This window comes from Morus notabilis, unplaced genomic scaffold, assembly GCF_000414095.1.
Source record: "Morus notabilis unplaced genomic scaffold, ASM41409v2 Scaffold609, whole genome shotgun sequence".
Classification (NCBI taxonomy): Eukaryota; Viridiplantae; Streptophyta; class Magnoliopsida; order Rosales; family Moraceae; genus Morus; species Morus notabilis.
Window position 1 is genome coordinate 233815 of NW_010357993.1, and position 26253 is coordinate 260067.

Genomic DNA, 26253 nt, shown 5'->3' on the forward strand with positions numbered 1-26253 from the left:
ATTTCACTAGGGGTTTCTAAATCTGGACGTTGAGCAAATCTCCCTAGTTCGTCTCTATATCGATGCATTCACCCTAAGCGGCTCTTTTTTATTATTTTTTTTAATAAAAAAATAATAATTATATAGTAACGTAAATTGTAACCACCGAGAGTGCTCCCAAGAAAGACTATAGCTCTTGGCTCAATGAATAGTCTCCTAGACAGAGCAACGTTCTCAGGAAAGATTGGTGGGGCGAGTCCCGCTTAAGTACCAACTTTCCTAGACATAACTCCCTCAGATTATACTTTCCACGTAACCACACAATTATTCTCAAAATCAATTATTAAATTTTATTGAGTAAATTATGAAATGTAATCTAATTAATGGAAACTATTCCTAAAGTCAAAAGCCTAAATCTACCAAATTATGAAAATCCTAGATTAGGAATCTAAATTAGTCAATTAATTACCATCTTAATTATAAAAAAAAAAATTTAATGAAACTATAAAAGGAAAAATTAAATTAGGCAACAATTAAAATATACAAATGAGGAAACAAAATAAAATTCTAATTTACCAAAAATAAAAGATTACAAAATCAAATCACAATTAGTTCTAAAACTAAAAAGGGAAACTAAAATTAGCAATGAGATTTTTTTTTTTCAGCAACCTAAACTACGGAAAATAAAAAAAATAAAAAATGAAAAGGTAAGCAATACTAAAAAGAAGAAAACACGTTAACTCGCAATACTAAAAGGGACGATAAAAGAAAAAGAAAAATAAAAATAAAAATGCAGCAACTATTAGATTAACAAAGTGAATAAAAACACGTTAACTTGCAGCCAACTTCCCCTTTTTTTTTTTTTTTTTTTTTTTTTGAAAGTCAAATTTTAATAAAGAGAAAACGCTAACAAACTAAAAGTATAAAATAAAAGACAAAGAAAAGAAACAGATTACGCAGATCAAGAAAAAGAATAATAAATAAATAAAAATGCACTTACCTCTTTGACTTAAAAATCTACTGATCAGTCTTGCTAGTAGCACCTCTCCGGCAACGGCGCCAAAATTTGATTAACGCCTAAAAATGATGTTCACAAGCGGTCAATTGTAGCACAGAAGGACGGTCGTATCCGCAGAGCAATAACAAAATAACAAGAATAATTAGCAGAATAAGAGTGTTAGAGAAAAGTGAATTAAAGAAAAATGAGAGTTTTTGAGATTTTTGTTGCAAATAAAATAGAAATGAAGGAATTTGTATGAAGAAAATTCAATAATAAAAACGGCAAGGTGTCGAGAATTCCTAATGCTTCGTTCACCAATTCAAGTTTTGATTCACAAAATAAAAGAATCGAATAAATTAAATCACCATGTTGACTCCGAAAATATTATTATTACAAGTTATCTAAAATCGACAATATATCAATATGACAATATTGTAGTAAAAGACAATTTGTAAAATAATTTGAATAACAAACAATGTGTGACATAATTATATAAGAAAAGCGTGACTGAACTTATATAAAAATTGGCACACAATATTTTGAAAAGTAATAGAAAAATAGATGAGATTTAATTCATTCAGATGTTGAACTTTACAGCACAAGGAATCAAAACCCCGAATTGGGTCACTCAACAGAAGTTCATCTCTAACCTCACCAAGAGAACTCTAGCCTAGCTTGCAAAACATTCTCACAAGTTCTAGAGAGAAAATATGAGACTGACAGCAAGACGATAGAAAACTGAATATTCAAAACTTGTAAAAACCTTAGGCCAACCCCTCTATTTATAGTGTTCAGAGGTTGCCTGTCAATTAAGGAAACAAATAATAAAAATAGAAAATTACAAAAGAAAAGGAAATAAAATAAAATTACACATAAATTAGGAGAAATCATATATTTAATTTGGGGAAGAAATCTGGTAATTTACAGAGAAGGAATCCAAATTTAGCACTATCTGGACACGTGTCGAAGCTTGGTTGGAGGAAAGGAAAAGAATTGCCACGTGTCACGCGCGGAGTGGGAGAAGCGTGCTGGCGCGGAGTCAAAATGAAGGACAGGTGTCGCGCGCGGAGAGAAACTTAGGCTGGCACACTGTCACGCGGGACCCACGCGAGAGAAGATTAGACGAGCGGTGTTGGCTGCGTGCAAGGAAACGCGCGCTCTGAGGTAACGCGTGCCAGTGACGCGTGAGGCGCGAGACGGAGCGAGAGGAAAGGCGCGGATTTCTGCACTGACACACGTTGGCTTGGTTGATGGGTGGCATGGCTCTCTCTGATTGGCTTGGCTTGTGTGGCTCGGATGGGCAGAAAATATGGCTTTCATGGCTTCTTCTTGTGTAGCTTTTTACACTGCTTTAATCTGTAAATAATTAAGCAAAATTAGACAAATTCTAATTAAAATATTATGAATAAAAATAATGAAATTACTTAATTAAAGCTTAAATATTTTAATATTATATAAATCAAAAGTAGTATTTATGGTGCATTTTCATGCACCAATCACTTGCCGTCTCCGCCCGCGATTTGCTCGGCATCCCCCTGTGCTCGCTCGGCCCCCTCGATCCCCTGATCCGGTTCGATAACCTCCACGCCCTCGCTGTCGGACTCATCAAGGAATGACGGGTCGACGTCCGGGCGCTTCTTGCGGAAGCAGTCGAGGATCTACTCCCCCGCGGACTGCATCAAGGACAGTTGGAGCTCTTCAAACTCGGCTGAAGACTGGTAGGCCTCGAGCCTTTGGTTGACGAGCTCCTCGAAGGCTTCTGAGGATTTGAATTGCTGTACTTGGCCCTCGATCATGTCCTTGAGCTCTTGGGACTCCTTGAATGCTTCCAGCCTGGCGTCGACCAAGCGCCGGAAGCCCTCTGAGGCCATGAAGTTCGAGATGGCTTTGGAGGTCACCTCTTTCTGCCCCTCCAGGAACTCTGGAGATGAAAGGTACGTCTTGACCCCCTTGGAGCTCCCCTCCTTAAAGCCCGCCTTGAAACTGCTGGACTTCTCAGTGGAGATCTTTTCCTCGAGGGACCGCACCTTGGCCTTCTCAACCTCCAAGTCTGTCGAAAGCTCGTCCCGAATGTACGAAGAGCACTGATTTCTTTTTGGCAGCCGGCAACGTCGTCTCCCCCTTGAGAAGGCCCTCCAGCTCCACATAATTCTAGAGAGCAAGCTCAAGGGCCTGAAACCCCACAAAAAACACGATGAAGAAGCCAAACCTCAAAAAAAAAAAAAAACTGCATGCATGCGAATGAAAAATAGTGATAGCAGTCGAGGTCGGGACTTACCAAGAGTTGGCGCTTCACGGTCAGGTGCTGCCGATCCAGGATACTCTCCCCAGAATAAACGTCCCAGGTCTCCTCGTGAAAGAAGGTATATATAGCCCGCAGAGGAAGGCTGGAGCGAAGGGGAAGGCGCAGAGCGTGAGTGAGGTTGAGGTCGACCACATCCTGAACAAGGAACATGGGATCATTGACTTTCGTTCCCGGCAGCATGAGAAGCTTCGCCAGAGGGGGCGGAACCGCCAGGTTTACGGCAACCTCGGCGCCTCTCTTTTTATCGAGGCGCCGGCTCTGCCCAGAAGACCCCTCGACCACATGAGGGTCTCGTGGCTCGTCCACCCTCTGCCTCTTCGCGGGGGGCTCGATCACGAACACTCCCCTTCTCAAGGTTATAGTGATGCCGGGGGAGGCAGTGGTCTGGACCGTAGGCTGGCTCGACGTCCCGCTCGACTCCGCGCCAGTCTTGCTCTTCCTCACCTTGGCGGGGATGGTATACCTCATCTCAGACGGCATGGCTACACGGAAAAAGAAAGATCAAATCAGGGACATCTCGACTGCATCCCTTGGCCGTTGCTAAAGAGATTATGGGGAAAGAGCCAGCTTATCGCTAAGAAGATCCGCAGGAGGAACTACGGGTCGAGGCGGGGGAGGAAGCTCTATGACAAGGTCGCACAGCAGGCGGTTCCTCCGGGTATTGAGAGCCGAGGCACGTCGGCGGTCGGCAGAAAGTGACAATATTTTCTCGACGCGAGCAAAAGCGGCCGAGGAGAGCCTTGGTCGCTCGACTTCTTCACCTACGTGTAGGAAACAACAAGTGTGAGTAGGCACGACAGCAGCACAGAGACCTTTTAAAAAAAGGAGAGAATAAAGGGGAAAGAACCTACAGTATTTACTGAATACTGTTTGAGTCCCCATCGGGCGCTCGCCGTCGAGGGGGTGAGAATTGAAATTCCCCCTGAGGAAGAAGAACTGAGGCTTCCACCCGTGAGTGCTGGTGGTCTTCCCGACAACCACGGGTGGGACAGGAGGTTTGGACTTAGAATGGGAGGATAAATAAAAGAACCCCCTTTGATTGGGGGAGGCCCTGAGAGAGTAGCAGTACAAGAATTCCTCGACGGTTAGGTCGAGGCTCAAGAACTTCCTCCATAATATTATCATGGAATTAATTATTACCCAACAATTAGGTGACAACTGTGCGGGAGAGATCCTGTGGATACTGCAGAGGGCCTTCACGAATGGATGGAAGGGCAGAGTCAGCCCAAAGGTGAGTGCACGAGTGTACACGGTCATGTGGCCGGGGGGAGGGTTATGAGCCCTGTCGTTGGGGGTCGCGATGATCAGATAAAAGTGCAAGGGGTCGATCCTTGCTTCGGTGAATGCCCTCCTAGCGGCGTGGGGCTTGATTTTTGACGAGTCAAGATCTGTGGCCAGTCCTGAAAGAGAGCTTGTCGACGCTACCCCGTACCCTCGATCGCCGGGGGAACCGGCCTGTGGGTCAGCACCCTCGTCGTCATGGAGTATGAGTGCGTCCGGATGAGAAGCCGAGGCTGACACCTCAGCATACTCGTCCACTTGACGAAGCAAGGAATCCTCGCTTTCACCCGAAGATGCGCTCGAAGTCGCGACATCCTCAGGATCATCCCTGACCCTGTGCGCAGATACCTCTCGACCTCTAGTCTGCTTCGACGACATATTCTGGAGAAAGTCAAACAAGGGGGGCGAGTTAGCTCCTAGTGGTCGAGAGGTCAAAAGCGCAGAACGAGAAGAAAACTAGAAAGCACCATGGACCAGGGAGGCCCAGAGCGAAGCTCGGGGGCCTCAGGCCAAAGCAGCAGTGCCCAAACGGGTCAGGCAGTATAAGCTCAGCCGGCGGCATAAGGCCGGCGACACTAGGGAAGTACACTTACCTCCTTACAATGCGTTTTGGCATGACCCTCGCAGACACTGGAACCGAATCCATGGGAAGAACGGAAGGAATGAAGACTTACTAGATTCGGAGAAAGCTCGAGTTTGAGAGCAAAAGGCGATCAAAGTGCGGGAGGATGCACGGAGGCAGAAGGCTCGGCGAAAATCCGGCAGAGTAACGACGTCTGGAAAGCGTGGTGGTCAGAGAGATGGGGACATGAGGGCATATATATACCTGCCAGAAGGGAGATTCAAGGGTCCCCGAGGAGTCCAAAGGGATCCAGATCTCGACCGTAGGATCTGATTTGGTCCCATCCGACGGTAGATCTGAGAAGGCACGATCGAACGGTCGGGGAGAGAGCAACAGAAAAGAACTCGATCTGACGGCGATGATTCATCCTTCCAGTTCCACGTGGCGCTGGGGAAATAGGGACGTGACGGTTGATGCAATCGACGTGACTACTCTACTGCCCAAGAAACCAGCCGCAATGATCACTGTACCAGCTAGCAACCGCCCTTACCCACAGGAAGGCCTTTTTCCACGCGGCATCCTCGATGTTGTATAGCCAGGAAAGTCACACTGCGACGTTCCAGTCTAGGGGGTAATTGTTACACCATGGTCGAGAGGTCGACCACTCTCTCGAGCGACAGACGCCGAGGACTCCCCGCAGAGGATCGGCCGTTGGCGTCAAGGGAACGACCGAGGCTAATGTGCCTTCTACGTCAAGGGCCATATGTGGGAAGAGGCGCCGGACGAGGTGACTCAACCTTCGGACGCCGCGATGCCAAGGGGACACTGTCGGTCTTCTCTACCGGCGGTCTTATCAACTCGAAGAGGGAAGTATTGATCTGACTGCTACTGCAGGAGTCAAGAAATCAGGTGGCAGACAGAAAGGATCAGCCGCATTTCCCAGAGCAGTCATTATGAAAACTCACCTACCCTCACGCGGATCGAGGACAGAAGATGGCTTCCTCCTTGGGAACGGGGAATAAGTATTCACATTTAAAGGCCTATAAATAGAGCCAAGAAAACCGAGAGGAGGGTTAGACACCATTTCATTGCAAAAGAAAGAGAGATTGTAACCGGTTGAAAGATTAGTGCATGCACAAGTGGATTAGGCAAAGGATTATTGTCGAACCACTATAAAACTTATTGTCTCCTTTGCATTACTTTTCAGTCTTAATCCTTAATCAAACCGTGAGTGTCAACGTGAGTATTTTCGGAGAGGTAATCACGAGTTGCCGAAAATACACTGTCAACATATATTATTCATTATTCATCACACTTAATCAACTCCAATCGATTCTAAATTGGTCATTAGCCCCCAAATACAAATATTTTATAAATTACATGGATTTCGATGATGATTTATTTAAAATAGTATCATTGATCTATTTGCTAAACAGGGATGGGAGGCTCTGATTTAGCAGTTAAGGTTCTTTTATTAGTTTTAATTAATATCTATAATTATAGACTAGACGTCCTCTTAAGTTTACTAGATTCAATAATCATTTTCCTAAGTACAGATATTAAGATCATGTGGGCCGATGGCGTTGGTCAATTTCGATACTTTTTTATGTGTTTATTTATTTATTTCACTCTTGCACAATATTAGAACACATCAAAATTTGAGGGGAAAAACCCTATTAAAAAGTTGAGGGTTTTTTTTTTTTTTTTTTTTGGCAGTGTTCGTATGGTGGTAATGATGAGTCACAAAATTAAGGATAAGGATTCAAGTATCAAGTTAATTTAGTAGATTTTGGATAATTAAATGAGTTGATTACATACTTTAAACAAAGAGGGATTTTGCTATCTAAATCAAAGTCAGAATTAACTGCTACCCTCACATCTCAACGTTGCCTTCGTTGCTATCCTCGTGACAATTTCTTAAGATGAAATGTGGGTTTAAATTTTCTACTTTAAATGCTTATGAGTTTGTCAGAAACTTTATGCGCATTTAAATGTAGTACCTCCATCAATGGTATAAAAAAAGTCGGCAGTAGTCATTCTCTAGTAAGATCACGAAATCAATTAACTATAGTCCCCTACAAATAAATAAAAATCAATCAACTGTGGCTTCTATTCAATTGGTTAGAAGAAGTTTCTAGTTGCATCTATTTAATTGTGAGAGTCTATATGGCTTCTGTTGAGTAATATAATCTCACTATCACTTTATAAAAAATAAAAAATAAAAAAGAGTCTAACTGTGGCTGTTTTTTTTTTTTTTTTTTGGCCTCCAATCTCAATTCTCAAAATGGGAAACTAAGGAAACTTTAACGGCACAAGCACCTTTTCAATGCAAGAGTATGGGAGACCAGTGACCACTCCATGAATTTAGTGGCAATTTGATAATATTTGCTCACAGTTTGCCAACATCTTCACCTTCTGACACCACAAAAGCTAATCCACAATTAATCCTCTCCTGTCTAACCCTGGACCAGAATTAGACATTGAAGCAAAAAGGAAAAAAAAAAAAAATGAAAAATGAAGAATCATAGAGAAAGAAAGAAAGAGAGAAGAAGTATAATGATCTCTCCAACATGTGTGTATGGGGACCATATTGTATATAATTATTATTGTTACAGCGGTGCAGAGACAAGGCATGTTTTTGGCAGTTCTGAATAACTGTTGTTCGTAAAAAATAAAAATAAATAAATAAATAAAAAAGGTAAAGGGTTGATGGTAGAAAAGAGGGTGGATTCTGAAAAGTTTCACATGGTGGTCTCTGAGCACAAGAGCAAGGAAAAAAAAAGTGTGTAAACCCACATGCTCCTTCGTTTCTTCCTTTCATTTTAACATCTTAGAGAATATCTAGAGGGAGGAAGAGAAATGTTAAGTTGTAGAGTTTAATTATGTTCTAATAAAAATATTGAGATTTGTGAGGTGTGTGATTTTCTTTTGTAAATTTCATCTTTATTACAGTGAGTTACTCCCGTTGAAAGATGATGTAGTCTCATATTAATGTGGATTCCTATAAAAATATTAAAGGTCCGTTTAGTTCGCTGATTTAAGTTTTTAATTTGAGTTGAGATGTGATTTATGTTAGAGCTTTTTACTGTAGTAAAAAACTTAGATGTAACTGTTTCAAAGAGCTTTTTACTGTAGAAAAATTCAAATTCTAAACTCAAATCGATAAAATGAACTATACCTAAATTTATTTTTACTTAGTTCTTTTTCTACGATTTTATTGCTCTTAATAATATAAAATTAAAACAAGTAGAGAGAGACATCCTCGTGTGAACCAAAGCTTCTAATTTTTTATTTATATATATATATATATATATATATGTATATATATATATATTTGGGTACCACTTCTTTAGCCACTCCTTTTTTCTTCACCTTGAGCTGGCAAAATCCGTTCACATTGCTCTGTACATGTACAATTGAACGATTTTCCCTCCAAAATCATGTTGACTAGAATGTGGCATAGAAATGGACTCCATAACTTCTCTTTTATTAGAGTTGCCGTCTCATTCATTTTGTTACACCAAAATGGTACTATTACACATGTGTCTAGCTTGAAAGTCTCGATCGGATTTGAGAAATTATCCCCTAAGCACAATTATTGGCTCTAAACCTGTGCCACCACCAGAATTCTATCAATTATTGCCCAAAAAAAAAAAAAAAAAAAAAACTTTTGCAGTGAAATCTAGAGAGCTCTTAAATTACTTTTTTTTTTTTTTTTGGGTATGATAAGGGTAAAAAAATGATTACAGATACTATTGATATTAAACATCCCTATTAATAAAAGATGAGTTCTATTTATGAGTTTTATACTACGGAATTCACATATTATTAATGGATGATGACGCTTTGCAATGTTGTACTTGAGAGAAAGAATTGCATGGTTACTCACACCACACGTGATTGATCAACTTAGTCTTTACTTGGTGAGCCCATTTGTGAAGGCCCCACCAACCTGGATTGGGACAAGAGGTTTAGTCCAAGCAGAAACCCGGTCCTGTTTTAAGATACAAGGCAACAAAAAGAAGATGAAAAAGGAGAATTCGAATCCATTCTAATCTTCTCATTTCCGTGTAATAAAACTGTAAATCCCAAATGTGATATAGATCTTCTTTTTTTTCTTCCTTTTTTTGCACAAATTATTGAAATGGGGTCTGTTGATTATAATTTATCTATGAGGAAGGAAGAGTTTTCACTTTTCAGGAGAAAATTGCATATGCAATGTCGTTTTAATAGACAATGTAATAAGACCCACAACATGAAAAGCATCACATCCGGCTCTACCTAATCCGATGACTAAAAAAGTTAGCACCACTATATCACTTCCTTTGCAATAAAATTCAACTTTTAAAAAAAAAAAAAAAAAAAGTTTAAATTTTTTAAAAAATTTTGAACTCTTAAAGTGCAATAGTACTGATTGAATGGTCGTGGGGGTGTTTCTAAATTTAAGTTTTTCTCCTTTTTGATTGTTGGTAACACCCTTCATTTAGCGTTTTCAGTCTTCCTTGAAAAAAAAACAAAAACAAAAAACAAAATGTCAAGATGCTATCGCAAGTATCTGGTCTATTTGTTTGATTGTTCATAAGATGAGAGAAATTTCCATCCAATTTGGTTTGGGTATTGCATTTTTCTTTTTCCCTGATTTGCAATTTCATATCTACCACTACCAAAACTGGGGAATATTTTCTGGTGGACTAGTCAACGGAGATTGGAGGACTTTTTTTAGAATTAAATTGGTGGAATATTTTTAGTCTTGCTCTTTTCACAAAGATCTTTTTTTTTTTTTTTTTTTTTTTAGAATAGACTAATGTTGGAACTTGAAGCATGAAATGGTTTGACAATTATGATGATAAAACATTTGTTTGAAGATGATCAGACATATTTGGTAAATAAAAAAAAAAAACTACATTTCACTTTGATAACACATCTATTGTATTTAATTAACTAAAAATTGACAAGTCAGTGATCTAATAAAAATAAAATGTCAACAGTATACCATTTTCTAAGTTATTTTAAATTAGGACCTAAACCGTGTTTTGATTATTTTATATAATTTTAGGGGATAGAATGAATGTTTTTTTAATGTTTCGGAGATGAAAAATAAGGATATATAATTCAGATGATATATGTAAACTTAATTATTTTTTAAAGAGTTAATTGCATTTGGTGTATTTTAAATTTTTAGTGTTTGATAATTTGGACTCTAAATTTTTAATTTTATTAAATAACACCTAAAATTTAAAATTTCTTATAATTGTGATCCAATAAGTTAGTAGATAAAAAGTATTCAAGATTTTTACAAAGATACACGTTGAACTTTTCATTGTTGAGTCCAAAATACCAAATTAAAAAATTTAGGGTGCAACATGCAAATGGTGAGAAACTGAAGGTGCATGAATGCAATTTTACACTTTTTTAATCAATAACCGATTTTTTTTTTCATTTTTAATATTTTGAGAATGCTGAAACCGAAATTTGATTGCTTAACAAATGCCAAATAGACATTAGATTACCATTACTTCCAAATATTCTATAATAGTGTAGTTGAACCCAAAAATTCTAACGGATTGAAGAATATTACATAGCAATAATTTCATAGCAAAAAAACATAGCAATAATCTCTTCAAGAAGAAGAAGAAAATCAATGGAAGGAGGTGCTTCGAAAGAAGATGGGCAAGACAACAGCATAAGCATAAACGTGAAATTCAGCGGAGGATTGATAGCGATCTCTGTATCGCCGGACTCCACCATCAAACACCTCAAATCCCTTCTCCAGCCTCTCACCAACGTCCTTCCGCGTGGCCAAAAGCTCATCTTCAAAGGTGGTTCTCTTTTTTTTTTTCTTTTTTTTTTCAAAAATAAGTGATAATTATTTGACTTACAGCTGTTGGGTATGGTCGGTTTTGGTAGGGAAGCTTTTGGTGGACGAAATGACGATCAGGGCTTCTGAGGTCACCAATGGGTCCAAGATTATGCTTATGGCTTCCCAGGGATTACACCAAGGGGTATTTCAATTTCAGTTTTTTTTTTTTTTTCTTTTTTTTTTAGAATTTGGACCATTTTACTGCCATTGGGAGCAAAAATTCCATGAGAATTGCAGAAATCATTTCTTGATGAATTCATAACAATACATAGACAAGAAAGGCTTAATCTATTGGATATAGTATACATGTTTAAAGAACTCTAGAAAGGTTATATGAGTGGAAATATAATTCTTTAGGGACAAGGGGATAGAGATTTTAGTGTGTGTGTAATTTGTTGATTTTGGGGATATTACAGGGTGGCCCTATTCTCAAACAAGCTCAAACTCGTCCGGTATCAAGGGCTGGCTATGCTGGTAAATTGGGAAAAGAGCATTTTAAAGAACAGAAGCCGGATGCTTTGGATAAAAACCGATGGGAACGTTGGAAGACTACCGGAGTTATAGCATTGTCTGAATGTAACTTGAAGGTATCAATTTATGTTTGGATGCTCACTTGAGTTGTCAGCAACGTTCTTCTTTTGAGATGTCAATATTTACTCGGCAGTTGCATAAATAGAGTTCACACGGCTGGATATCTCCTTGCAATGGATCCACATTATCTCGCTTATCTTTATGCAGCAACAGGACAAGTAGTTGGCTATCTTTTAGTTGAAGATGATTTTATCGGATGAATATTTTATAAATTTAATGCGGCCTTTGTGCATTTTTTTCTCTGTTGTCCATTATATGAAGTTATAAGAAGTATATTTATGTTAGCACATTCACTTGATGGTTGAGAAGTAAAAAGGTTTTTTCTTTTTAATACGGCAACATTGTTTTTGTATATCTGTAGAAGTTATACGTCTTAAGCATTTTTTTTTTCCTCGGGAAGGACTTACGAATTTAGAAATTAAATTTAATTTATAGCAACTACGTGTTCTAAGGACTTTGGGTTTCCGAATGGTTGAATAATGGTTATCGGTTGCATTTGAAGGCTATACCTGATGAAGTTTGGGCTTTTGAAGTTTCTGCCAGAGTTCTTGATCTCAGCAACAATGCCATTCAAGAAGTGCCTCTTAAAATTGGTTCTTTGAAAATTCAGGTGAAGACTTATTTCTTCGTTTTGTGTGAACTTCTCACGATCAATTCTAAACTCACACTCCGTGTTCAAAACTATACAGAAGTTGTACTTAAATGGAAATGATATAATGGACGGATCCATTAGCTGGGAAGGACTGGCATCTTTAAAGTATCTAACGGTTCTATCATTGAATCAAAACAAGTAAGTTCATTTTGGCTTTACTATTTTGGTGCTCGTTTTATTCGTTATGAAGTCGAATTCAAGCAACTACAAATGAGAAAACGTTCTTGCGTAAAATTGTTATATTATAACCGTATTTGCTTGCCCAGATTTTTATTCACTTTTTTCCAAATATGCGCACATGCATGTAAGAGAGAGGGGTGTACCTGACAAACAAATACGGTTATCCCTATGATATGATTACACTGGCTTGAGCAAACACACATACTTCATGTTGACGTCTATATAATATGTATATCTGCGTGTGTCCTCTCTTTTGTGTGCATTATTTATAATATGAATTTTGAAGACAGTTCCTCATCAACTTTCCGTTTCTTTTGTCGATTAATGTTTTGTTATTAATCTACTTATGCAGTTTAACAACATTGCCATCTGCTCTGGGAGGGTTGACTTCACTTAAGCAACTTCATGTTGCTATCAACAAGTTGACTAGCCTCCCTAATGAAATACGATTTCTGAATCAGCTTGAAGTGTTGAAAGCCAACAGTAATAGGTAATGCTTGGAAACTAGAAAGTAGAAGATCTCTGTTTACCACATAAATGACTTATTTTCCCCATGACGCTTGAACTTTGCACAGATGTACTCTGTAAAATTTGTCCTTTTTTTTTTTTTTTTTGGCGTTGTGTTTAGTTATCATTCTTGGTGTGGTGAAAATTTAATTGCCACATTGCATCTGGGCATGGAAGCACAAAATATTTTGTATCTATATTACTAGTTTCTAATTTCCTCTGGTGCTTCATAATGCCTTGAAGTAGGAACTGAGGGATCTCTTTGGTGGTTAGAAATTTAGTCCTGATTATTAAGGTGGTTTCTTTCGATTGATGTTACCTGTACCTTGCTCAGGATAAGTACCATCCCTGCATGCATTGAGGATTGCGGTGCCCTTATTGAGGTATTGTTTTCTTTCTGTGCTTTCAACTCTTCGTTATCTATTCTAACTTATGCATTCCCCAACAAGAAAAAAAATATATATGTATATAAAAAAAAAAAAAGAGGGAAAAAAATCCTAGGGAGTACAAATCTATTGCACTTGACTTGGTTCTGATTCAATGCAGGTTGATCTTTCATCAAACTTTCTATCCGAGTTGCCTGATACATTTGGAAATTTGCATAATTTGAAGGTCTGTGTTTTTGTTTTTTTTTTTCCTCCTTGAGATTCTTTCTTTTCCTTTTTTTTAACTATTTTTTCCCTCCCTTTTCTGTGTGACGAGTAGCTTAACCCGCTACGATCCAACTAGCTAGTTTATGCTCCCACTGTTTACGCTCACCTGAAAAATTAGAATAGAGACTTTAGGAAGGCTGTATTGACTATGTACGAGTGTTGGACATGTTGGTACGTAACCATTACCAAAAAAAAAGAAACAAAAGAAAAGAAAAAGAAAAAAAAAAGTGTTGGACATGTTGGTGGAACACAATTATATGTAAAACATAGTGCTGAAGCAATCAGAAGCTTGAGCCGTGCAAACTTTTGTAGATCATCGATGGACATGTGGAAACTGCATTTTGTTTTTTGACTATAACTCTACTCTTCCTGCTACGTGCAGTCATTGCATCTCGACAATAATGGGCTAAAATCCATCCCTTCAACTTTATTCAAGATGTGCCTGCAACTGACGACACTGGATTTGCACAACACAGAAATCACAATGGATGTTCTTCGTCAGGTATGTACTTTAAACATCAATTGTTCAAGTAAATTAAGAGGTTTGGAAATGTTGTTGGAATAATTGGAACTTTTTCTGACAGTGTGAAGGATGGAAGAGTTTTGATGAGCGTCGACGACTGAAGCATCAAAAGCAACTGGACTTCCGCATTGGCTCCGCTGCTTTTGATGAAGGTGCAGATAAAGATTGATACTACAGTAACGGTTGTAGAAATTCTTTTTCCAAGGAAGCCATTATACTTGGAGGAAATAGTACATTACTACATTGGTATTGCTCTAATTATTATAGGATGTATATCCTTTCTTATAGGACAGTCAAAACAATTATATGAATGAGACAACCGATCTTTTGAAAACATTTTTTTTTTCTTTTTTTTGGATTTTCCCTTTTCAGTTTCTTCTCATACACTATTGTTGGGGTAGCAATTTGCTCGTGATCCCAACAACTGTTACCCTCTTAACTCTTGTTCTACAAACTTATCTAATTCTAAACTACTAGAATGTGAGAAATGGGGGTTCTTGTAAAAAAAAATTTCCAATGCTCAAGTCAGAAATTTACCCAAAGAAAATTAGAAAAGAGTTTCAATATCTTCTATAGAAGAAGAGCGGATGAGGTATGAAATTTTGTACTTCAACTGTTTGCTTGCTAGCTTTTGTTTTTTTTTTTTTTTTTTTTTAACTAATTGCTTGCTTTCAAGCTTTTTTTTTAATTTTTTTTTTTCAGCTTTTTTTTTTCTTTCAATTTTCTTTAATTGTATCTTAAATATTGTGCTTTTTCTTCTTTTTTAAATATTTATCATTGTTTCCTATTAATTTTTTTTTTTCATTAATTTTCTCTTTAACACCTCACTTATTATTATTTTTTACTTGCATAAATATTGTTATTTGTGAATCTCTATACTCTTACTATATATCTATACTTATAGTAGAGAAGATTTATATATGTTTCTCAACCTTTTTTTTCCATCCATCATTATGTATAATATGAAATTGTTGATTTTCATAAAACCATAATTTTATTTAGGTTAAAACTTAGAATTTCTTAGTGAGTTTACACAGTTATTGAAAAAAAATTTATGAATATCATTTTTTAGTTTGAAAAATAATTATAAATTGACTATATTTTTTGTATTTATCATTAGAGACTTTCTCCGGTATATTAACATACCGGTAGGTTAAGTTTTCAATTCCTCAAATCTGTATAAAATCACTTAAATGTCAAATCTGTATAAAATCATTATTAAAACATTGTCGGCATCCTTAAAAAAGAACATGATTAGCATGTCGTGTTCCAGTTTGACTTAAAAAAAAAAAGAGAATAAGTCAAATTATTAACATATTTATTTATTTATTAAAAGAAACAATTAAAAAACATTGTATCATACTTAATAATTTTAAATAATGTGAAAAAAAATGCAAATTGCAAAGTGAAAAAAAAAAAATGTTAAGAACAGGACGTGCCTCAGGCACGATTCTCAAGCTAGTTGAAATGAGAAAAGCGTATCTTCTCCTTTGTAGTCACCTCTATTTATATACTTGTGAGCGCGCGAAAATGTGGATTAAATCTGTTGTATGGGAATTTCACACACGACACGTCGAACAACGAGCAAGCCACACGTGGCCCCCGTGCCTGCCACGTCATGTAACCCTCAACGCCTAAGGCCTGCTAGTCCCTCCTGAGTAGCAAGAGAGCCGAGCATACAAGACTGAGACCGTCGACCGTATACACAGTTGAGGTCTGTGAAACCAGCGGGCAAAGTAGCGCGATAGAGTCGGCCGCGGAAGGCCACCCTTGGCAGATGTCAGGGCATGTGCAGAGGGCAAGCTCTAACAGCCGACTCCTCATCCCGAGGCCACTGAGGTGACTGGTTGAATATCCCAACATTGCGTATGAGTTCGGAGGAGGTTAGTTGCACAGGAAATGATTACAAGCCCCATAAACCGCCTGGGATAAGTCAAAAGGTATTACAGAGGGACTGCAGAGCCGTAATAAGGGGACAAATTGAGTGAGTGAACAGTCCAAAAGATGTTGGCAGGCTACGTGCTGGACAGATAAGGCAGTAGGCTACTCGAGGGAAAAGCCCACTGGTCCAAACCGCCCACCTTCGGGCTATATAAGGAGAAAGACTCCCTGAGAGAGGGGGTTGGCCAAAAACACGTTAGAATCCTCTTGTAAACATATGAATCAAAAGTAATAAAAATACAGTGGATATAGCTCTCATTTGAGAAGGGTGAACCACTTTAAATTCTTGGTGTCCTTTATTTAGTACATGAGATAGAGTGTCCTCAGGGAATAACCTACCAAAATATACAATCATACTTTCATATTCAATAAAAATACTAGTTCCGGCAACCCAACAGGCCACTGTGGGTAATCCGGCACGGTTTCATTGCCTAGCTTTTAGTCCTTAGATTAGATTTTGCCATATGTTTGATTAAAAAACTAAACTTTATCATGTGTAGCCGTTCTGCCATTATAACTTATGCAGTCTAATAATATGTGCGCGTTTAGCGTTCTGACCTTGTTAATCCTAGCATTCTACATCGGAGCTTTGAACGCGGTCGTAGTTTTCCTTGTTTTCCCTTGGTTTAGTTCGACTATATAAACGTCATTGTTTCTTTACAAGCTTCAAGAAAAACGTTGTCATTTCGTAAAGGATTATATTCACTACGACAACTGCATATCAATGCGATTTATTGACCTTAGCTCCTCTTAAAGGTTGAAGACATGTTTTCATGTTCCGCCCAACTAGGACATGTTTTCATGTTCCGCCCATCATAACTAGGACAAATCTTGCAAGGTTTCTTTTATTTTATCTAAAATTAGTACCTGTACCTGTAGTCAAATTTGTACCAGTAATGATCCTTGGAACTGAAATAGAAATAAACTCGAAAAACATCCCTATAAACATTTGAACTTGTACAAGAATTTCATTAAAGTTTCGTTCTAATATTTTTATTACTCATAATTAAAGAGCTAAATTATCTTTTCCATCAGAAGCAGATTAAACAAAACATATGAACTGAAATACGATTCTAAATATTTTATAAACTAAATATACTTTTTTAAGAAATATGATTTCTAACTACTAATTGAAAAATAACCAAAACAAAACCTTCAAAAGTTAATTATTTAAAATCAGTTGTTCCAAATACTAACCAAAAATGTCGTAATTTATACTTCAATTCTTTGACAAACTAAAAACATACGAAAAAACAAAGGCACAAACCCAGTAATAACAAAAACCAAAAACAAAACCCATCTCCCATTTAAAGCAAGAGCAAAGCAAAAACGGCTTCATCTACAGCAATGAAATAAAAGAAGCGGAAAGAGAGAAAAAAAAATGCAAATACCACAAATCCAACTAAAGGGGTCTTTCAGAATTATATATGAAACATAACTTAAAAAAATATTCAACATGTGTGCCGAGATAATTCATTTCAAAGCAAGTCAGAAGAATTATTTCAGGGCTCTCATCCTAAAATCACATTCCGACAGCATCGGTGGATTTAGAAATACGACTTAACGGAAGTAAATTGATACTAATGGGATATCAATATCATTGTCATCATCGTCCTCGCATGCCACAACCACGTCCAAGTGTCGGCGGTATGCGGGCAACTCTACCTTCGCCACATCCCTAGCCAAATCCACCACCTTCTTGTCCATTCGATCCTTGTGTCTCGTGAACATACTATTATACAGCAGACAACTTCCACAGGAGATGCTGTAAGCATTTAGCCCTTTATTTTTTAGCCACTCAAGAAGTTCCCTCAGAGTTGGATTGTCCTTCACGATCCACCTATCCCAAACAGTCCACTTCATTTCGCGGTGCTTGATGACCTTAGGCGGAACTGGCTCAGCCATTGAAAACAAAGGCAGTGCTAGATTTGCAAATGTGTTTCGGTAGTCCTCAAGTTTGTGGCCACCATCCAAAACCTTATATAGCTCTAAGCAGACGAGACCCGTCGCCATAGCAGTGGATGTCGCAATAGCAGGGATAATCCTTCCAGCAATAAACTTGGCCTTCAGCTTGTCAACCTCGGGAATACTATAATTCCTGGCCCTCATGTTGGCAAGACCAGCAATCATGTCCATATGGTAGTTGGTATCATCGTCCTGTATGATATTTCCAGCATAGTACATAAGAATCATGAAGATAACAAGGATAAATTGCATAAAGAAACGGTGCCAATACTACCAAGACTTAATCACGGCCAATTCCTGTTGAGTTCAATTATGTAAAACAAGTCAACTACAAGAAACTCAGAAATGGGTACAGGTCTATGGGACACTTCATATACACTACGGCTATTTCTTACATATGGGTGTGTGTATCCCAAGCATCATTCCACTGATCCACAGATATTAAAGCACATAACATAAAATAATTTATCTCAGCGACTTGGATCAAGACACTCTGAACAACTAATAATTAAGGGAGCATAGCTTGACCTTAGAACCCAAAAACAAAAAAAAAAACAAAAATGCATCAAGGAATTGTGTGCATGCGTGTGTGTGTGTGTGTGTGAGAGAGAGAGACCTTCTCAAACTGAATTGGTTTCATCTTAAACCCTGGTGCCAAGCTTGCTCGACTGTGCTCCAACTTCGTGATTAATTCATTAATTATCAGTGAATCATCTACAGACGCAGCAGAACTAACATTGGTGGCCTTCTCATCAGTCTCAATTTTGACACCTTCCTTGGGCTGAAATTCAGGGACTATCACTCTATCTACAGCTTCAGCCAACTTCTTAGGGTTTTTAACCCAGTCAGGAATTGGAATACCAAATGTCTCCGCTCTTAGTATTGATGCTGCCATAACAAAATGGAGGTGACCAGGATCGGCAGCTGAGAACTGCAGAGGATGCGGGAATCGCTTAGGGGCTGACCAGAATGGAGCCCCAGTACTGGTTGCAGCATCTTCAGGAAAAGTAAATATCAACTGCTTCACACGGTTAGCGAAGTAATCTTCAAACCTAAGAAACAAAATGCATGACATCAGGAAATGATCAGATGAAAAAATATGTTTTGTAATTTCTAACAGAGTTGTAAAAAATAAAGATTAGAAAATAAAAATAAACCAGCATAATCATATAGGGAATTACTTTAGGCGAGCCCAGGAAATACAATCTTGGAAACTCTCGCATTTTTCTCTGTCAAGACACTCAAGAACACGATCCAAGGTATCTCTGGCCTGGGCATCACCAGCATTTCTCATTGACATCGCATACTCACTTGGATTGGACAAGTATGTGTTTACTTCAGTCGGTGTCTTCTCAAGCAAACCCTCAAATTCAGATCGGGCCCATGTCAAGCAGTGATCAATATTGTGTGGAAAGGAATGCACCGTGCACATGGGAGCTTGCTTCTCAGGTGGATCCCTCGAAGCACCATAATTTTCTGTCAAGTGAGTAATGACCATCTGAGTGTTGCATTTGGCACCAAGAGTTCCTGATTCAAGAAGCGGCTTCTGGAAATATAAGCACCTCTGATCAACATAAAGCCGGGCGTTCACATTGTCTAGAGCATTAATCACAACACTTAAATTCTCCCAGAAGGCATCATCAAATACATTCTCAGTTTCAGGGCCAACTCGATTTTGCAAAGCTTCAATATTGAGACGAGGATTTATTGATGCAGCAGCAGAAGCAGCAACTGTAGATTTTGCCTGCCCAATATTCCAATCACGGAACAGGAATTGCCTGCTGAGGTTACTCTTCTCAATAACATCATCATCCGTGATTGTTAGCTTACCTTGGTTGCCACATGAAACCCCCATTAAGGCAACATTTTTCAAGAACTCACAGCCCAAAGCACCAGATCCAACAATGAACACTTTAGCATCCTCCAGTTTCTTCTGGAGCCTAGACCCAAAAACAGAAATTTGAGCATCATATCGGCTATTCAATGGTCTAAAATCACTGGCATCTAGAGGCTCTGTTGGAAGTGACTCCACTGAGTCAAAGTAGAAGAACTGAGAGAAAAAGAGGGGGAAAAAAAAGAAAAAAGTGTTAACATTATGTTCCCACTTCCCACAACCAGAAAGACACCTCAAATAGCATTCACTATTGCACTCAGTCAACATCTTGGCACAAGAAATACTTTTTGGGAAATAATAGGTAGACTTGTAAGAAATGCATTAAGAATCAATGTCAACTATGTAGTAAACCGTAAACCCCATATTTAAGTGGGCCAGAATTGGTGTTTTACATGTGTTGTATAAGCGTGCATGCACTTTTATTTGCTTATGTGTAGAAAGAGACAAACGCACAAATTTCATGTCAACAAGGCAAGTAACTCGAACATCCATAAAATCAAGAAGTGAACAGCTCAACTTTTCCGCATCACAAATCATAGGTACACAAGATAGAATTTTTAATCAATAAAAGTCTAAAACTTCATAAAGATGTATATTTCCTTACCTGGAAGAGTGGATGGAACTTTCCGGAGCAAGCTTTTACTACCTCCTGACCAACAATGCCACCAAACATGGCAGCCATCGGGTTAAGTACTGCCCTGGCACCAAAAGAAAAGTGCCACAGAAGTTTTGGATTGATATCCTCTAGTCTCCCATCTCCCAAACTTTCATTGATGTTACCAGCAATAGTTATAAGCTTCTGAGCATCCTCTTCTGAGCCTGCAACAGGGAATCGACCTAACTCTGAAGCAAACTTATCTAGAGCTTGGAATGCCAAATGGAGGAGGGGTGGTCGATCAAACTTAGAGAAATCACTCAATAGGAAATCACCAGGATCATTAAGTGCTTCTCTCAAAGGCTTAAATTTCAACACTTTGGGCTGTTTCACCTGTGTAACAATACCACCTCTCTCATAGGCACCAAAATTTGTAGTATCATCCTCAAGAGTGAATGAATAAGCCCTTGCACTTTTAATTTTTCTTGGCTTCCCATCATTCAGTTCTGTCATTCCCCGAACCTCAGAGAACACAACAAAATCCCCATCCTGAAACTCGAGTCGTTCATCATCAACACATGACACCAGAGCAGGGTTGTCATTACTGATGGATGCAATAATTCCCGTGTGTGGTTCCTCTCCATCAACATCAACAACCGTGAATTCAGATCCAAAGTCACAAAAGACGGAACCAAAAAGACCCCTAACTTCAGACTTAATGAAGGCAATAGGAGGCTGATGGTTATGACAGTAATCATTGAATTCAATAGCCTTCTCAAGACTTATGTCAGTGAATACAACAGCCTGCAATATGATATCACATAAATAGATGATCCTACAAATAGATAAGAGAAATACAACAGAAAGAAATATACACATATGTGGCATCAAATCCAACATAAGCTATAAGATATTCACCAAGCTCTAATCTCCATAATATCGAATACCCGAACGCCACCATTAACTTAAAAAAAAATGACCAGAAACTCTTACACAAGAGGGTCCAAATACTACAGAAAGAAGTGAACTTAGCACTTTACATAAATAAACAAAACAATTATATAATATATCAACCAGGAATTGACACAAATTGGGAGTACCTGAAAATCAGAAAGTTGCTCTTTTGTCAACTTCGTAGTCAAGGTTTGCACAAGTACAGCATTGTTAAGTTCTTGCAACTTCTGAACAGAAGCGAGCGCTCTGTTCTTACCAACATCATTCTCAGAAAAGATAAAATTACTGGATAAATCCCATAACTCCACATTCCCTTCATCGTGCAAAGTCACAGACTTAACACCAGCAAGAATCAGGTTCTTTGCTGCAAAGCAGAGATTACGTTAGAACTATCCATGTCCTACAAATGTCACATAAAATTCTAAAACTTTTCCTTTTCCTAATTGTGACGTAATGATTTAAAACCGCAAAACTAGAAGTTTAATAATACAAACTAGCCTCAAAATCATCTCCAGTCCAATGAAAAAAAAAATAAAATAAGTAATTCTTCCAGAGACAACAAAACAGGAAGAGGCTACAAGCTGGATCAGGTCTTAACTAAAAATGCCTAAGCCAAATTAAGCCATCCGAGTCCTAGGGATAATAATAAGGATCTCAAGCTATCCACCAGAACTTTTGTACCAAGAGATGTGCCCAAATAATGGTCATTTTTCAACAGGTGAATCAATTTATTGGAAATTTAATGTTACTAATCGAAGATTAACAGCTCAGTTGCTACGTCACTTGATACAAGAAATTTAGGAGATAACTCAAGATCCCTAGGATAACAATAGGAACAGCCACTAAAGCGCTAAATCTAACACAAGCTCAGTACTAATACAAGCCATATAACTGCAAAAATGCATAATCAGTAACAGAAAAATTAACAAAATCAAAACCTCGTGTCTAAACATAGCAAAAGTTTATAGTTAACAAGAAATTTCTAGAGATATTTACCAATCTCAGCACCGAGACCCTGCATCCCAGAGACAAGGACGTTGGACGCGAAGAGCCTCCGCATGGTGTCGCGGCCGTAGACCGCCAATTGCCGGCTGTGAAGATCCTCATCGATATCGGCAGTGTTGGAATCGCCGAGAGCCATCGTAATCTCCTGTTCTTCTCCTTCGCTAGCTACGCTATCACTTCCGTTGACGTTACCGTCGCTGACGCTGCTATTGCCGTTCTTCACCGTCGATTCGGCGGTTCCACCGGCGGCGGCACCGATCCGATGCTTCTTGATGATAGATGTGTCCGAACTGCTGTTGATGATACCACTGCCTTCTTCTACAACCACTCCTTCGCAAGGTCTCTTTCTTGGAAGCATAAAGTGCAGTAAGCTGCTGAAAAACGACAAAAAAACAAAAACAAACCAAAAAAAGCTCAAAACAAAGCAAATCAAACTCCGCGAATACCGATCGAATCAAGATCGGCGCCGGAACCGCGAACCCTAACCCTAAATCAAGCGAGAACCGGAGCAAAAACTCGGAGAAATGGAAGATCGGAGGGTAAAACCGAGGAAGGGAAAAGAAAAAAAAAAAAAAAAAACGAACCGACTAGACTGCGAGAGGAGGAGGAAATGGAATCGGAGAGAGAGAGAGAGAGAGAGAGGGAGGGAGGTTTTGATGAATTTGTTGGAATGTGGAAGGAAGTTTTTCAGAAGGCTCTGGAGTAGAGAATTTGTGAGAGAGAAGAAAAGCTAGGTGGTGGTGGAGTCATATTGTTGGAGAGAGAGAGAGAGAGGGGTATTTATGGATTTGCATTTTTTAGGGTTTTGGGGGACTGCGGACAGGTGCTGGACGAGGACGGTACTATTGCATAATCCGTCTCTCTATGCACACTCTCTCTCTAATTTCTATTATCTAACAATCTAAAAGGCTGCTTAGGAAAATTGGGGGAAGAGTGGAGGACAAGTTTTTGTTAGAGAGAAATATTGAATTTTTTTATTTTTTTTTCTCCTTTTTTAATGTTTTTGGGTTTTGTTATGCAGACAGACGGAGAGAAAAATTTGTTGATGGTATGATGAAATGCGACGTGGCATTCGAAGTGGACTAACATTTGAAACGTCGTCGTTTGACTGTAGTGGAAGAGTTCTCCTCGATTCTATTCTAGACGGAGCCATGAATTCTTTCTTATTTTGTTGATGTAAATATTAGCTAGAAAAGGACGTAGTTAAATATCTTTTTTAATAAAAGAATCAAACTTAGTTAAATATTGATATTGATACACATTAGTAATATGAATAGTTTTCTTTAAAAAATAAATAGCGTGTTTTCTTTTAAAAATTCGTTAATAGTGAAAATTCGTCCAACAAAGTAATCGTGTAAAAATTAGCTCAATGAAATAGACAAATAACTGGGATAAAAAGGAAATGTAAAAGAGAACGAGCACCAAAGTTTGTAGTGGATCACCCCCAGCTACGTCCCTTGTGTAGTTCCTCAAAATAGAGGGTGATTTCAGTATAACTTCAAGAGAGAATACAAGAATGCACAAGAACTCTTTGCCAAAAATTGGACTTAGGATACACAGGGTAAACCATCTTTATTATACCAGCTTAAGTTGGTTGATACTGACATATCCAAATTTGAGTTCGATTCCTAGTGTGTTTATCCCTACTGATTGCAATTCTTATCTTTTGGTGCATTTTTTGGCTTCTTATCTTGACTTTGGCGTTTGGGCTTATTATCTGTGTCCTTTATATTTGATTTTTAAATAGTCTCCTCATAGTTGATTATTATCTCATGAAAATTCTGTTATAACCATCTTACTCGAGTCGGGTCAGTTAACCAAAGCTCAATTCATTGAATTACTCAAAACTCCCGCTAAACACTTTACTAATGAAATTTGCTGTTAAATAATTGCATCTGTAAATGGAAGTGATTACTCAAAACAAATAAGTTCATCAGGAGAAAAAAAAAAATGTCCACGATCTAACCTAAAAAGCAAAATAAACTATAAATTTAGTATATCTAACATATTACCAAACTCAATGTTTTGATGGAAAATCATGCCACTAATATCAACAAATGATATGGCTGTTTTTCTTTTTCTTTTTCCTTTTTAAGTTTGTTGTGCTTCGATAATAATCCTCAAAAAACAACATCTGTCACATAACTCGTCATTTGATTATATTATATAAATGGTATGTCATTTTCTTTTATAAAAATAACGGATCGTTAATCGGGCGTCGCCATGTCGTTTAAAATCAAAAGACATCGTTTGCATTTAAATTTGCTGACTTTTAGCTATAAATGACGTCGTTATAACCGTGAGAGAGTGTTTGCATTTGCTCCTTCAAAAAACACGACAAAAAAGTGTGATGGTGTACAGTCGTTTATCAGATGCATTGTTCCATGTCCATTTTGCAGCCGTGGTTTTCGATGGACATTTTGTTAGTAACCGAATCGAATTCGGATGCGGAAGCGTGACGGGAGGGCGGATCAAGTATAACAAAAATTTTCATAAAACTTTTGAGATACTCTATAGATTATATTAATTTATGCACGAATAAATTAATCACATTAATTTATATATCAAGAACTCAATTAGGAAAAATACCTGGAGACCGACTCGGATGATAACTTGAGTTCTTTGACCACGAACGATCCTTGCTCCAAAGCCTTGTGTTTAGAAAACCAAAGTCTTCCACGTCAATTTCTTGAATCTACGTAAACGTGTGTGTGGGCACATTCGAGACTAAAACGAGTTTGATCAAACACTCAAATTTTCCACAAACATCAACGCATGCACGATGTGAAATTTTTTTAAGAGAAAAAATTTTTCCTTCTCTCTATAAGGGAAATTCAGCCAGCCCCCTTCAAGTTATGTTAAAAAATTTTCCCGCGTAATTTTTCATCATATCTTATTTATAGAGTAGAAGTCTAACTTCTGGAATGAATCAAATCTCTCTCTCCTATTTGAATTTTGAACAAAAATTCTCCTCTACCTTATCACCTTGTGGCCGGCCATGCTAGGGTTTCTTATTCTTGTGTGTGGTGCCAATTACAGATAGGGAAGGAAGAGAAAATCATCATTTATCCTGTAGTCCAATTTTAATTCTAATTCTAATTCTAATTTAAGTCAAACTTAAATTTAATTTGAATTCTAAATTGAACAACTTATCAAATAAGTTTAAAAGGATAAATTTAAATTATGTTCATGATTCAAATTCAAATTTAAATAATCACATTATTTAAATAATAATTAATTCTCAATTAATTATTTTTTGAGTATTTAATTTTAGAATTCCATAATTCTAAAATTTCCATTTTGTCCTTTGTGTCTGGTAGAATTACAAAGACGACGCAGGGACTAATGGACCTATAATCCCGAGCTCCAATAAAATTAATAATTAATTAAACACTTTAATTAATTAATTAATTATATTAATTCTAATAGTTACTCCACTATAAACTTGGAATTGAACTCTCGAAATTATAGACATTAATTACTTCTAAACTGTGAAGTGCCCATTTGATATAGTCATTGCATATAGATCAATCCTCCATAAATAATCCATAATTAGAGCTAGGTAGAATCCGTTAACCTCTCTAATTATATCTTCATCCTTGAATACCATTGATTCTTTAATGGATAGTGATTCATAAAACACATTCATGAACCATAGCGCTCTTACTAATCCAAGTATTGAATCAACACTCAAGAGAATTATTTATCTACTTCTTTCTCAAGAATGAATGGATTACATCTCGTATAATAACATTCACGGCTACCTACTTCATCATGTCTCCAAAATACAAGGAATAGGATTCAGG

General features: G+C 37.8%; 2 protein-coding genes across 2 annotated transcripts; one reads left to right on the forward strand and one right to left on the reverse strand.

Annotated features, from left to right (window-relative positions):
- The first annotated feature begins 10599 nt into the window (after window positions 1–10599).
- Window positions 10600–14580, forward strand: LOC21394938 (LRR repeats and ubiquitin-like domain-containing protein At2g30105). Its single transcript, XM_010091228.2, has 10 exons — window positions 10600–10946; window positions 11035–11129; window positions 11404–11574; window positions 12081–12188; window positions 12268–12368; window positions 12763–12900; window positions 13252–13300; window positions 13464–13529; window positions 13953–14072; window positions 14155–14580. Exons 1-10 carry the CDS (start codon window positions 10769–10771, stop codon window positions 14260–14262), a joined length of 1134 nt encoding a protein of 377 aa, XP_010089530.1. The 5' UTR covers window positions 10600–10768; the 3' UTR covers window positions 14263–14580.
- A 2851-nt stretch (window positions 14581–17431) lies between these two features.
- On the reverse strand, window positions 17432–23432 carry LOC21394939 (ubiquitin-activating enzyme E1 1). Its single transcript, XM_010091229.2, has 7 exons — window positions 23032–23432; window positions 22439–22821; window positions 21589–21806; window positions 20498–21292; window positions 19181–20049; window positions 18616–19051; window positions 17432–18191 (listed from the first exon to the last, which is right to left on the reverse strand). Exons 2-7 carry the CDS (start codon window positions 22803–22805, stop codon window positions 17595–17597), a joined length of 3282 nt encoding a protein of 1093 aa, XP_010089531.1. The 5' UTR covers window positions 22806–22821; window positions 23032–23432; the 3' UTR covers window positions 17432–17594.
- Between the last annotated feature and the right edge of the window lie 2821 nt (window positions 23433–26253).

Coding starts and splice junctions, on each gene's coding strand:
- LOC21394938 (XM_010091228.2), top strand. CDS start 10,769: ATGGAAGGAGGTGCTTCGAAAGAAGATGGGCAAGACAACAGCATAAGC. Junction 11,130..11,403: donor CCCAGGGATTACACCAAGGG/GTATTTCAATTT, acceptor GGGATATTACAG/GGTGGCCCTATTCTCAAACA. Junction 13,301..13,463: donor ATTGCGGTGCCCTTATTGAG/GTATTGTTTTCT, acceptor GATTCAATGCAG/GTTGATCTTTCATCAAACTT.
- LOC21394939 (XM_010091229.2), bottom strand. CDS start 22,805: ATGCTTCCAAGAAAGAGACCTTGCGAAGGAGTGGTTGTAGAAGAAGGC. Junction 21,293..21,588: donor AGCAACTTTCTGATTTTCAG/GTACTCCCAATT, acceptor ATCATATTGCAG/GCTGTTGTATTCACTGACAT. Junction 18,192..18,615: donor AACCAATTCAGTTTGAGAAG/GTCTCTCTCTCT, acceptor AATATCATACAG/GACGATGATACCAACTACCA.